General features: G+C 54.2%; 1 protein-coding gene across 2 annotated transcripts in view; it reads left to right on the top strand.

Moving 5' to 3' along the window:
* Nucleotides 1–376: 376 nt before the first annotated feature.
* COPS3 (COP9 signalosome subunit 3) overlaps nt 377–13,943 on the top strand; it is a 25,977-nt gene continuing 12,410 nt past the window's right edge. Inside the window, exons 1-6 of one of the 2 annotated variants that reach the window (XM_002723323.6) lie at nt 377–521; nt 4,327–4,456; nt 7,417–7,529; nt 7,636–7,685; nt 10,085–10,177; nt 12,482–12,661. In XM_002723323.6, coding sequence (XP_002723369.1) covers nt 467–521; nt 4,327–4,456; nt 7,417–7,529; nt 7,636–7,685; nt 10,085–10,177; nt 12,482–12,661 — 621 coding nt within the window. In that variant the 5' untranslated portion in view covers nt 377–466. Of the gene's footprint in view, nt 522–4,326; nt 4,457–7,416; nt 7,530–7,635; nt 7,686–10,016; nt 10,178–12,481; nt 12,662–13,943 lie in introns of both variants that reach the window. The other variant, XM_070061736.2, reaches the window with a different exon arrangement.

The raw sequence follows: 13,943 nt of genomic DNA, 5'->3' as shown, positions 1-13,943 counted from the left end.
CGGCCATTTAGGGAGTGAACCAGCAGATGGAAGATCTCTCTCTCTCTCTGTAACTCTGCCTATCAAATAAAGAAGCTTGCGCAGACACAGCTTCCCCAGGCCTAAACCCAGACTGCCTAGCTCCAGAGTCTGCGTGAGTCTTTATCACCTCACAAGCAAAAGCCTTGGCAATCTCCCTGCGAAGGATCTGGCAAAACGGAGACTGGAAAACCAGCGCTCCCCACCTCCATTTAAAGCGGGGGGGAGGGAGGGGTTTCACAGATGCACAGAGAGAAGCGAACTTCCGGCGCTTCGACAGGGCACAGAAGTGTTTCCATGGAAACGGCAACAGGCTCCCGGCGTGGGGAGCTCTCGCGATGCTTGTACCGGCGGAAGTGACGTAGCCACACTCGAGGCCCTCTGCTGGATCGCGGCCGCCTTTTCCCGCGCGAGCTGCCTGCGCCGCTCGGGCCGCCCCGGGGGAAACATGGCGTCTGCCCTGGAGCAGTTCGTGAACAGCGTCCGGCAGCTCTCGGCTCAAGGTGAGGGCCCGGGCTGCGGGGCAGGGAGGGTGTGGGCGGGCACGGGGGACGGGCCCTGCATCCACAGGCGCCAGCGCGGACGGCAGGGACCGCCCATTGAGTCCCAAGCTGCTGCTTCCCCGGGGCCGGGCGAGCGCGGCCGAATGTGGCCGGGGCCCTCGTGCTTTGGAGCGCCGTTGTCCCCGCCCGCCGGCCTCCCTGCCCTCGAGCGGCCGGGCCCCTTCCTCCCCTTCGGCCCGGGGCCCCTTTTTCCACCGGGTGCTCCGCTTGACAGTTTGGGGGCGGGACTTCCGCTGTCGCCTTCCCGAGCGCCCATTGGCTCCCGGGGGCCTCCCGTGCCTTCGGTGATTGGCGCAGCGCCCTGCCGGTCTCCGCGGCGCTGGGTCGCCTCCAGGCTAGGCCTCGGGGAGCCGGCGGGAGGCGAGTTCTTCCCGGGCGCCTTGGCTGCCGGGCTCGCCTTGGCCGGCGCAGGCTCGGGAGCCTCTGCGCTTATTTTGGTCCCACGGCATGCCGAGGGAGCTCGCGCTCGTAGGGCTGCATTTCGAGGCGTGGGGTTGCTCTCCCGATGTTTTGTTCTTTCACGTTGGTTCATGTCAGCGTCTGAGACAGCAGGGCTCGGGGTTAGAGCAGTTAGATGCTGGCCGTGACGACCCTGTGCGAGTCCCGTTGTGAGGGTGGATGGAGAGGACCCCCGTGGGAGCAGTCGGGACCTGGGGGAGAGGGTGCAGTAAATGCAGCTGCGAGTGATTGCCGGTAGCCGTTAGGTGCAGGTTCTCAGGAGCTGCGTGACCTTGGACGAGCCACCGTTAACCTCTTCAGGCTTTTTTTTTAGACACAGCTAGAACCTTGCATGGGCGCCTGGGGTGGGGCTGGGGGGAGGCGGCCCCGTGTGCCAGGCAGAGGGAAATGTGGGTGACCTGACTCGGACCTTCCTTGAAAGGAACGCGGGAAGTTCCTGCTTTTCTGTCGGGAGGCCGCATCTGTGGCCGGACACGGCTCGGGTGCGCGCCGTGGCGCCTAAGCCTCCGTACTCGGGGCTCGGGGCTCTCCCCGCGGCCCCAGCAGTGATTCGTGGCACCCAGCGTGTCCCGGACCGCTGTGACTGAGTTTCCAGCTGTGAGCGCCCACCACGGCCAGCTGTTCACGTGGAAGGAGCCCTTTCCCCCCGACCAGCGAGGTCTTCCCCGCCCAGCCTGTGCCGTCTGGAGGTGATGCCCTGCAGGATGGCAGCTGTTTGTTCGCTCTGGGTTTGCAAGCACGTGTGGTAGTGATGGGATACTAACTTTGTTTTTGGTCAACTTACTCAGTATAAAAGCGTCCTGGCCCGGCCGGCGCTGCGGCTCACTAGGCTAATCCTCCGCCTTGCGGCGCCGACACCCCGGGTTCTAGTCCCGGTCGGGGCGCCAGATTCTGTCCTGGTTGCTCCTCTTCCTGTCCAGCTCTCTGCTGTGGCCCAGGAGTGCAGTGGAGGATGGCCCACGTGCTTGGGCCCTGCACCCCATGGGAGACCAGGAAAAGCACCTGGCTCCTGGCTCCTGCCATCGGATCAGCGCGGTGCGCCGGTTGCAGTGCGCCGGCCACGGCGGCCATTGGAGGGTGAACCAACGGCAAAGGAAGACCTTTCTCTCCGTCTCTCTCTCTCACTGTCCACTCTGCCTGTCAAAAAAAAAAAAAAAAAAAAAGTGCCCTGGCCCAGAAGCCCCCGGAATTAAATGATCAAATACCCTATTGCAGTTGCTGGGTTTCAGGCTTTCTGTTATTTTAAGTGTTTTTTTAAAAATGGGAAAAAGACCCAGCTACAGTATAGACATACCGGAGCAGGAGACTTGAAGTTAATGTGCTTGGAATTATTATACGCCTACCACCACCACCAGAGAGACAGAGTGTGGCCAGGGCGCCATAAAAATAACCATTAAGGGGTGGACTTTGGGGCACAGTGGGTTAAGCCGCTGCCTGCAGATCCAGCATCCCATATAGGTGCTGGTGTGTGTCCCAGCTGCTCCACTTCCGATCCAGCTCTCTGCTCTGGCCTGGGAAAGCAGTGGAGGATGGCCCAAGTCCTTGGGTCCCTGCACCCACGTGGGAGACCCAGAGGAAGCTCCTGGCTCCTGGCTTTGGCCTGGCCCAGCTCTGGCTGTTGCAGCCATTTGGGGAGTGAACCAGCAAGTGGAAGATCTCTCTCTCTTTCTCTCTCATTCTGCCTTTCAAATACATAAAACAAATCTTGAAAAAAAAAATACTTGTCAAAATCTATGGGTCTGCCTTACTAAAGTGCCGGTGCAGGCCTCCTTGGCTTCTGTAGCTGTTAACACAGCGTAGTGGAGTGGGGGACAGATGGATGGATGAAGTAGCAGCTTAATTCACAAGCTGGTAAGCGGTGCTGCCTTCTGACGCTGGAGGAAACGGGACAGTGTCCCCCCCCTGGGTTGCTCCAAGTGACTGACTACCGCCAGCCCGTGAGGTAGCAGAGAACAGCCACCCACTAACAGGAGAGAGGGTTGAGGTCACAGCCGTTGGACAGGTCGCAGAGGGTGTGGGGGCAAGAGGTGGAGACCCACACGTGTGCACAGACTGAGCATGGACTCTGGGCTTTCTGAGCGTCGGTGAAGTAGAAGGAGGTGGGTGAGGCAGTCTGGGGCATTTGGACTGCCTTTTTTTTAAAAAAAAAAAAGATTTATTTATTTGGAAGACAGAGTTGACAGAGAGAGACACCCACAGAAACAGAGATCTTCTGGCTGTTGGTTCGCTCCCCAAATGTCTACAACAGCCAGGTCTGGGCCAGGTCGAAGCCAAGAGCCAGGAATCCCATCCAGGTCTCCCAAACGGGTGCAGGGGTGGTAGGAACTCAAGTGCTTGGGCCCCCATCTGTTGCCTCCCATGTATTTTAGCAGGGGCCTGGATCAGTTCGTGGAGAGTGGCCGGGACTCGAACCAGCACTCCAACAGGGGATGCAGATGTCCCAAGCAGCAACTTAACCTGCTGCACTACAGCACCTGCCCCAGTTTGGGCTTCTTAAAGCCACTGGCGTAATGTGACTGAATTGTGCTTTAGAAAGATCAGACAGTGGCCAGCGTCGTGGCATAGTGGGTGAGGCTACTGCCTGCAGTGCTTATGGGTGCTGGTTTGTGTCCTGGCTGCTCCACTTCCGATCCAGCTCCCTGCCGTTGGCCTGGGAAAAGCAGTCTGAGTCCCTGCCACCCACGTGGAGACCCAGATGAGGCTCCTGGCTGTGGCCTGGCCCAGCCCTGGCCATTGTGGCCATCTAAGGAGTAAATCCGCAGGTAGATCTCTCCCTCTTCTGACTCTCAAAATAAACAAATCTTAAACAAAACAAAACAAAACACCCAGGAGAACCAATATGGGGTATCGGTTGGAAGAGAAAAAGATTGAAGTGAATTAATGATGTAGTCCAAGCAGGAGATGATGCAAATCTGCATTAAATGCAGGGACAAGGTGGGCGGGGCAGGGAGAGGGAGATGGAGCTGAGGAACTGGAGTCCATTAAATTGTATGTGGTGACCTTTGGGGCGCAGAGAGGTGCTGAAGCAGTGTGTGTGTCTCTGGCCTGGGGGACTAGAAAGGGGGCCGAGGAGGCACTTTGCGGGGCCACAGGGAAGTGGAGGTTTGGTGTCAGCTCTAGTTCCGAGACCATCGGCAGCTGTTCCCCCTCGTGTCCCCCCCCAGCCCCGGTCCGCAGTGGAGGAGATGTGTAAGACGTCCTGTCCTGGTGCTGGAGCTCCGAGACTGGCTTGAGCTCCTTCAGTTCGCCTGTGCCTGACTGATGATGAACTCTTCCTGTTTTCCAGGGCAAATGACTCAGCTCTGTGAACTGATCAACAAGAGCGGGGAGCTCCTTGCGAAGAACTTATCGCACCTGGACACTGTGCTCGGGGCCCTGGACGTGCAGGAGCACTCGCTGGGCGTCCTCGCCGTCCTGTAAGGGCCCCTCCTGCGGCTTCGTGCTTGGGAGAGCCGCACCTCCACGTGCCGGCCCCGGGCCCCGGGCAAGGGGACGTTGTGTCCGAGGAATTACGTGTTACTGCCTCCGCTGATCGCTGCGCCTGATATTTCGTTTTTGTCTTCCCTGTTTAATTTAATTTTATTTTCACATTTTGTCTAAATGGCTGTCAGTTCTGGGTTCTGTAGTGAGCGCTTTTATTCACGCAGTCCGCAGGGTCGTCCCCATTTTCTAACTTGGAAGGGAACAGGGAGCGATGGGCCATGGTGGGCCATGTTTCGTGAAGCTGTTGGTGACCCCAGACAGAGGCACCCTGTGTCTGTTCACCCGAGCGTGGGCCCTTAAGACCGGGTGGCGTAGGCTTGGTTTTAGCAGGGGCTCCTTAACCGCCCTATGCTGTAAGCCTCTTCTCTTGGTGCTGTGTCATGCTCAGTTGGGATCTTGGGAGGAGGGTGACGATCCAGTTGTGTGGGTGCACCTGCCACCTTCGGGTCCTCTGCAGCCACAGGCAGCTCTGTGCACCAGTGAGGGTGTCCGGCCATCCGCCGGCGGCAGATGGTGCTGTGGGGAGTGCCAATAGAGGTTTCTGTGGCCCGTGTTTTCTTTTTCACATGACAGAGGGGCTGGCACGTGTGTTTTGTACGTGCACATACTCCCGTGTGGAGGGCAGAGGGCATGTACCTGCAAGCACCCTGACGCGTAGCGGTTACCTTGGGTAACACGAGGGAAGAAGGCAAGCCTGTGGCCGGGGCTGAGGCGGGGGCCGCCGTGCCTCACTGAGCTGCGTGAATCCCTAGGGAAGTTCTTGCTGGCACGTTGCCATCACTCAGGACGTTACTGCAGGGGTCCTGCGCGGTCAGGGAGTGCTGCGCAGAGTCCTAAGTAGGCAGTCCTATCATCCGCCTCGATTTCCTTGAAAGTAGTCTCAGGAGAAGAAGAGCTTGGCGTGTCCTTACCAGCAGTGGCCTAGTGGTGGTAGCGCATATGATTTCTCCAGGCCTCTTGGAACATTTCTCGTGGTAGTGATGGCTCCATCGGCTGCCAAGGTGCCCGGCACAGCTCAGCTCAGCTCTCGTCCTCCTCCTCACACCCCTCTCCCTCCTATGCTGCCGTCAGCCGGTTCTGTTGGGCTTCCTTCCAGACAAAGTGGAGCCACAGCTTTTTCCGAGTTCTGAGCCTGCCTCAGCCTCCGGCCAGCCCACAGCTCTTGTTCCTTGTCCCCTTCAGTACGGTCTCCAAAAATTGGGAACAGCAGCGACTTTATTTGTTTGTTTTGGTTTCCATTGGTTTATTTATTTGAGAGAGGCAGAGTTACAGAGAAGCAGAGGCAGAGAGATTCAGAGAGGTCTTCCATCCACTGGTTCACTCCCCAACTGGCTGCAACAGCCAGGGCTGGGCCAGCCCGAACCCAGGAGCTTCATCTGGGTCTCCCACGTGGGTGCAGGGGCTCAGGCAGCTGGGCCATCTTCCACTGCTTTCCCAGGCCATTAGCAGGGAGCTGGATCAAAAATGTAGCATCCAGGACTTGAACTGGCTTCCATATGGCACACCAGTACTGCAGGTGGTGGATTTACCTGCTATGTCACAGTGCCAGCCCCAGCAACTGATTTTTTTTTTTTTTTTTTTTTTTTGACAGGCAGAGTGGACAGTGAGAGAGAGAGACAGAGAGAAAGGTCTTCCTTTGCCGTTGGTTCACCCTCCAATGGCCGCCGCGGCCGGCGCGCTGCGGCCGGCGCACCGCGCTGATCCGATGGCAGGAGCCAGGAGCCAGGTGCTTTTCCTGGTCTCCCATGGGGTGCAGGGCCCAAGCACCTGGGCCATCCTCCACTGCACTCCCGGGCCACAGCAGAGGGCTGGCCTGGAAGAGGGGCAACCGGGACAGAATCCGGCGCCCCGACCGGGACTAGAACCCGGTGTGCCGGCGCCGCTAGGCGGAGGATTAGCCTATTGAGCCGCGGCGCCGGCCCCAGCAACTGATTTTTAATTAATTAATTAGTTTGAAAGTCAGAAACAGAGAACTGCCATCTGCTCATTTACTTCCTGAATGCCTGCAATAGCTGGGGCAGGGCCAGGCCAAAGCTGGGGGCCAGGAATTCAATCCAGGTCTCCCATGTGGGGGCAGGAACTCAACTACCTGAGCCGTGGGTGCTGCCCCCAGGGTGCACATCAGCAGGAAACGAATCAGAAATGGAGGTGGGGCTCAGCCTCAGGCACTCTGATACGGCATGTGGGTACCCCGGCAGTTGGAACTGCTGGGTCAGTTTAGTGAGCGAATGGTCCTTGCCACACTGGAGCACAGAAGACAATATGAAGACGTTTTTGGTTAAAAGATTCTCCACAAGGGACCGGCATTGTGGCGCAGTGGGTGAAGCCACCACCAGCGACGCCAGCATCACATATGGGTTCCTGTCTAAGTCCCGGCTGCTCCACTTCCAGTCCAGCTCCCTGCTGTGGCCTGGGAAAGCAGCAGAAGGTGGCCCAAGTGCTTGGGCTCCTGCACTCACGTGGGAGCCCCGGAGAAGGCGTCTGGCTCAGCCCTGGCTGTTGCAGCCATTTAGGGAGCGAACCAGCAGATGGAAGATTGATCTCTTTCTGTCTCCCTCACTCTGCCTTTCCAATAAATAAACAAACAAACAAACAAATAAATAAATATTTTAAGGCTCCTTCAGAAGTAACCTGATGTTTGACCTCATTTCTGGAGGCTTCTGTCTTGAAAGTTCTTCGTTTTTAGTGTATTTTCTTAACTCCTGCTGTACGTGTCTGTGTCTGTGTCGGGTCATACACGAGAACCAGGCCAGGAGAATCCGTGGATTCTGGTTCTTCGTTTTAAAACGCACCATTGCCCCTTTAGTTTGCCCGTGTTGGAGGCAGGATGAGCCCCTGGCATGAGTACCCCGTGCGACATCAGGGGAATTGGATTCTTTTCTGCTTCTCCTAGGTTTGTGAAGTTTTCTATGCCCAGCGTCCCCGACTTCGAGACGCTGTTCTCCCAGGTCCAGCTCTTCATCAGTACTTGTAACGGCGAGCACATTCGCTACGCAACCGACACTTGTAAGCTGGTAACACCTGCTTTTTGCTGAGTGCATTTTCCCTTTCTGGTTATTGATATCTTCCATATTTTTGTGTGTGTGTGTGTGTTTTTTATCGTTCTGTCTAGTTGCCGGCCTTTGCCATCAGCTCACAAATGCACTCGTGGAAAGAAAGCAGGTAAGAAATGTCACTCGCGCAGTCATGGTTCTGTCATAAATGTGTCTGCCGTAGGCGGTGAGCTGGGTCTGTTAGACTCGAGGTCAGCGCCACGCAGCCCAACACTGGCCGCGTGTGGTCGCTGAGGGTCCGCACGGCCTTGGCAGCGGGGACAGCCAGCCCCTGTGGTGAGAGGTGCTCAGAGGCTCAGGGAGACGTGGGGCCTCCGCGAGGACACTGGGGTGATTCTTTCTGGAACTCCCGGCTAGTGCCCCTTTGTGTTATAATGCTGGTTTATGCTTAGTGTTTTTTTTTTTTCTTCCAGCTTTTAATTATGACTTAATTGGAACCTTCCAAAAAGCTGCAAGAATAGTACAGGAATTCCCGTGTATGCTTCATCCAGACTCTCCAGATGTTAGCATTTTATTTACCACACTTATTATTCTCTCCCCCCTCCACCCCATGAACTGTTGGGAAGGAAATTGCAGGAGTGCTGTCGCTTATCCCTGAAGCCGGCAGTGAGTGCCTACCGAGAATCAGGCCGTTCTCTCCCGGCACAGTACACTGGCCGACACTCAGGGACGGCCACTGCTGCACTGCTTGGACAGACCTGCAGGTCTCGGTCAGATGTTGCCAGCAGCTCAGCTGGCGCCTTTTTTTTAGCACTGTTTTTTTTTTTTTTTTTTTTTTTTTTTTTTGTAATTTGTTTATTTTGTTAGAGAGGCAGAGAGAGAGAGAGGTCTTCCATCCACTGGTTCACTCCCCAAGTGGCCACAACGGCTGCAGCTGGGCCAATCTGAAGCCAGGAGCCAGGAGCTTCTTCCGGGTCTCCCACGCAGGTGCAGGGGCCCAAGGACTTGGGCCATCTTCTACTGCTTTCCCAAGCCATAACAGAGAGCTGGATTGGAAGTGGAGCAGTTGGGACTTGAACCAGTGTCCATATGTGATGGTGGCACTGCAGGCAGAGGATTTTCCTGCTACACCACAGCACTGCCCCCACCTTTTTTAGAAGATTTATTTATTTGAAAGAGTTACAGAGAGAGAAAGAATCTTTCATCCACTGGTTCACTCCCCAGATGGCTGCAAAAGCTATGGCTGGGCCAGGCAGAAGCCTGGTGTGAGGAGCTTCATCCTGGTCTCCCACATGGGTGCAGGGACCCAAACGCTTGGGCTGTCATTTGCTGCCTTTCCCGGCAGCTGGATTGGAAGTGGAGCTGCTGGGACACGAGCTGGTGCCCATTTGAGACACTGACATTGCAGGTGGCTTAACCTGGTACACCACAGCGCCGGCCCAGCTGGTGTCGTTTCTAACAACAGAAAGCCTTGGCTCTCTCTCGCCTTCTGTCACTGCGTCTGTAGCCTCCTTGAATCCGGGATGGCTCTCTGGCCTTTATCTTTGGTGATGCTGACAGGAGTTATAATTTGGAAATGAGTTTCATGATAAGTGGTTTGGAGAAGGTTAGAAACAGAACTGGTAGCCGGCGCCGTGGCTCACTAGGCTAATCCTCCGCCTAGCGGCGCCGGCACACTGGGTTCTAGTCCCGGTCGGGGCTCCGGATTCTGTCCCGGTTGCCCCTCTTCCAGGCCAGCCCTCTGCTGTGGCCAGGGAGTGCAGTGGAGGATGGCCCAGGTGCTTGGGCCCTGCACCCCATGGGAGACCAGGAAAAGCACCTGGCTCCTGGCTCCTGCCATCGGATCAGCGCGGTGCGCTGGCCGCAGCGCGCCAGCCGCGGCGGCCATTGGAGGGTGAACCAACGGCAAAAAGGAAGACCTTTCTCTCTGTCTCTCTCTCTCTCACTGTCCACTCTGCCTGTCAAAAAAAAAAAAAAAAAAAAAAAAAAAAAAAAAAAAAAAAAAAAAGAAACAGAACTGGTGGCTCTTTTGTAGGCGTACTAACTAAACTCTTTGAAAGAGATGGCTTTAAAAAAAATCTTTATTGGAAAAGCCAGAGAAGTCAGGTGACTGTCGTAGGATGTCGTCTTTGGTTCAGAAACGGACCGTGCCTCACTTGAAGCCTGCTCTGGTCACTCGGGGCAGGAGACAGCCTGTTTGTAGCCGGTGGTAGCTTGCTGTGGGTCAGGGCTAGGCTGCCCCAGACGACATGCCAGCACTGTGGGCACCTGAGCCACAGGCCTTCACCTACTGTCAGTGACACGGACGTTTTTGTTGTGGTATAAAGTGAACAGCATTTGATGTCAGAATTGGAGCTGAATTACCTGTATTTTCCAAGAAACAAACCGAGATGGTGTTTTTCTGACTGAAATGGGGGCAAGAGATTTCCTGAGAGGATGCGGGAACCTCCAGTGGCTGCTCAAAGGAACCTTTCAATTAGTGTTGTTTTTTATTTGTAAGTGCCAACCTAAGATCCAATGTGCTGCCATCTTTGAGAACTTGTCTGAAAGCGATGTCGTTTCTGACAGCCCCTGCGAGGAATTGGCATCCTTAAGCAAGCCATCGACAAGATGCAGATGAACACGAACCAGCTGACCTCCATCCACGCCGACCTCTGCCAGGTGAGCAGCCGCGGGTGGGCCGCACGCCTCGCGGCGCCCGGGCTGGTGATGAGGCAGTTTGGTGGGATGTTTCTCTGCTGGAGAAGCTGAGATTCCCAGGCGCATCTGTCACGTTGGCAGGGTGTGCCGGACGCAGAGGACAGGCTGGGGCCCGGCTAGCACGCTGGTCCCCCAACAGGGTAATTGGTGGCGTAGTGGTTGAAGACAAAACCCCAAGTAATTTTCTTTTAGGGAAATTGTGGGAACTGACCATATACACTGGTAACTCCTGCACCTAAATGAGCCCCGTGAATCTTACTTTGCACGGTTCAAAGTCGAGAGGGCAGAGGGAGGCGATGTGATGAAGACTGCCTACCACTCTCGCCGGCTGCTTCTGTGTTCAGGAAACTCGCGCTGGCTGCTGCTGCGTGTCCCTCCAGAGACACTTGATGCCCATACAAGCAAATGCGGCCGTATCTTTTTCTACACGGATTCTGTCTGACAGGCTGTACAAGCTCATGTGGACCTTTTTTTTTTTTTTTTTTTTTTTTTTTTTAAAGATTTATTTATTTTTCACTTGAGAGATTTACACAGAGAGAGAGAGAGAGAGAGAGAGAGAGAGAGGTCTTCCAATCCGATGGTTCACTCCCCAGATGGCCATGATGGCTGGAACTGCGCCGATCCAAAGTCAGGAGCCAGGAGCTTCTTCCAGGTCTCCCATGCAGGTGCAGGGGCCCAACGACTTGGGCAATCTTCTGCTGCTTTCCCAGGCCATAGCAGAGAGCTGGATCGGAAGTGGAGCAGCCGGGACTAGAACCGGCGCCCATATGGGATGCTGGCACTTCAGGCCAGGCCATTAACCCTCTGCGCCACAGCGCTGGCCCAACCTTTTTTTTTTTTTTTTTTTTAAAGATTATGTATTGGAAAAGGCAGAGTGATGGGGGCAGGGAGGGTGTACCTTGTTTTTTGCCGTGTAATGTATCTTGGAGACATTTCCACAGCTGTGCTTTATAGTTGTGGAGTGTCCCATAATACAGGTGTACCAGGGTTTAACCAGTCTGTAGTGGGTATTTCATGATACACGGGTTGTTTCAAACATATGTTACAGCCATGTGAAGTTACGCTTTCCTTTATTTTTTTTTACTCTGTTTAAAAAAATGTGATTGCACACAGTAAGCCCTGACCTCACACCTGCAGCTTGGTGAGTGTACGCATGTCTGCTCTCACCACTGGATGTATGTGTGCCTGCAGAAGTTCCTGCGTGTACCTGAAGGATGCAGAATTCAAAACGGCATGGGCATTTGGCACGGTGGTTTCGATGCTGCTTGGGGTGCCGGGGTTATAGTCCCACTCTGCTTCTGGTTCCAGCTTCCTGCTGATGCACACCCTCAGAGGTGAGGGCTCAAGTCTTGGGTCTCTGCTGTCCACGTCAGGAGCCAGCTTGAGTTCCAGGCCTCTGGCTTCGGCCTGGCCCAGCCCTGGGCATTGCAGACATTTGGGGAGTGAACTAACGGATGGGAGAGCTCTGTGTCTCTGTCTGTCTGCCTTTCAGACAAATAAATAATTTATTTTCAATGTTTCTTTTCATCTACTTGAAAGGGAGAGTGACAGAGAAAGGGACAGAGAGACAGATCTCCATATGTTGATTCACTCCCCAAATGCCTCAGATAGCCAGGGCTGGGCTCAGCTGAAGCCAGCAGCCCAGAACTCTGTCTGGGTCTCCCACACAGGTGGTAGGAGTGCAAGCACTTGAGCCATCGTTTGCTGCCTCCCAGGATGTGTCAGCAGGAAGTTGGGTTGGGAGTGAAGTAGCCAAGACTCAAACCAGGCACTCTGGTATGGGATGCCAGCATCCCGGGCAGTGGCATAACCCGCTGCACCACAGCACCCACCCCAACAAATAATAATTTATCACAAAGTTGAGAAGGATCAATAGAAGCAAAAGCTTCTGTCTTAGTCCCATCATGCAGGCGTGTTTCTGTTCCACCAGCTCAGTGAAGAGAACAGGATACCCGTTTGCCCGTCTGTAAAGATGCGCGTGGTTGGATGGGTTTCTAAGCAATAACCGAGCCTTATCTGTGTAGCTCTCTATTTTCTGTTCATCTATTTTCCGTTCAGGCCTGCCCTGCCTTACACTGATTAGTTGTTTTTAAGATGCTATTTTATTCTCTGTTAAGAAAGTGGAGTCGTGTGTTGCCATTTAGGTAATTTCTGTCAGTAAAGTAGGAAACAAAATAACATTTTCTTGGAGTTTCTAGAATCTGTGTCTTCCTTCTGCTAAAGCCTGCCAACCTAAAATCATGACTTAATACAAATTGTTCACAGCTTTGTTTGCTGGCAAAATGCTTTAAACCTGCCCTTCCGTATCTTGACGTGGACATGATGGACATTTGTAAAGAGAACGGAGCCTATGATGCGAAGCACTTCTTATGTTACTATTACTATGGAGGCATGATCTACACGGGGCTGAAGAACTTCGAAAGAGCGCTCTACTTCTACGAACAGGTAATCACCCCTGCGTCCCTGAGCCTGCCTTGACCCTCAGGTTCACAGTGGGGGGGCCTCCGAGTGGGAGGCCCCTGTGGGCCTGGGAATGGTGCTGGCTGGCACCACGTGCTGGGGGGCGGTGTGATGAGTGGATGCTGGTCAAGGCTGCACTGCCTCCACCCCAGCTCACTTGGGTACGTTACAGTCTCCTCGCAGACCCCTCTGCACGCAGGGGAGAGGTCGGACTGAGTCATCGCTAAAGTGTTGTCCTAAAACCATGGGCGGTGCTGTGTTAGGTTTTGTCTGCTGAAGTGTATAAAGTGTTCTCATGGTTCACGATTCAGAGGGTGTTACAGAGCACACCCACCTTGACTGTGTCTGCGTGATGAAACGTGGAATATTCTGGAGGTTTACTGAAAAAGATGAATGTTAATGTGCTGGGATAAATTGGGCAGACATTTGTCAGCTCGTGTTAATTCACAATGTGTGTTAAACAGGTGACCTGCAGAGTGCTCCCTGCTGGGTTGGGGCACTCCCACGTGACACTCAGTATGCACACTGTATACACACCGTGGCTGTGAGCAGTGTTCCGGGGAGTAACAGAGGAGAACTGCCCAGGGCCTGGGGTGGAGTCCTTGTAGGGTGCGTCTAGTCGGGTTAAATCTTCAGGCTGCCTTCTCTTCAAGTTACGGTCGTGTGTTCAGAAAATGGCAGAAACATTATATAGAGCTAATGAATGTATTATCACATTCAGTCCAAAACTGTAACCCAAACAGGCTGTTGATCTGGAGACGTCAGGGGGATGTGGACATTGAAAAGCAGGAAGAGAGTGTGATGCAGTGTGCTTGGGAAATGTTTCCGGCTCAGATAGTTAAAATGCTAAGAACAAAGCACCTTTGATGTGTATGGACAGAATCCTGTTACCTGAAATCATACTTAGTCCTCAGCTGTGGCCAGGTGGTGAGTTTGTCTCGTGTCCGTCCACCTCACGCAGCTGTGGTTTAGGGATATGCCTGCAGTTGTCGATGGTGATAGCACCCTGATCTCCGGAAGTGATCCTGATTGTAGCTTTAGAAACCATTCCTGAAGGATGTTCTTAGATCCTACAGCGCTGTGTAAGGTAGAGTGTAAAAGTAGCTCCGTCTTCTCGTACCCTCCTGAGGTGAACCCAGTTATTAGTTCCTAGTCCCAGAATGGGTGGAGATCTTTGCAGACACATAGCTGAGAAGGGACTAGAATCCAGAGTATGTAAAGGCCTCTTACACGTCAACACTAGAAAGAGTAAAATTTGGAAATGGGC

The sequence above is a fragment of the Oryctolagus cuniculus genome, chromosome 17, assembly GCF_051225735.1.
Source record: "Oryctolagus cuniculus isolate XC-2025 breed Fujian yellow rabbit chromosome 17, ASM5122573v1, whole genome shotgun sequence".
NCBI classification, from domain to species: Eukaryota; Metazoa; Chordata; class Mammalia; order Lagomorpha; family Leporidae; genus Oryctolagus; species Oryctolagus cuniculus.
Note: the sequence above shows the minus strand (reverse complement) of the source record. Positions and strands in the feature narration are given on the sequence as shown.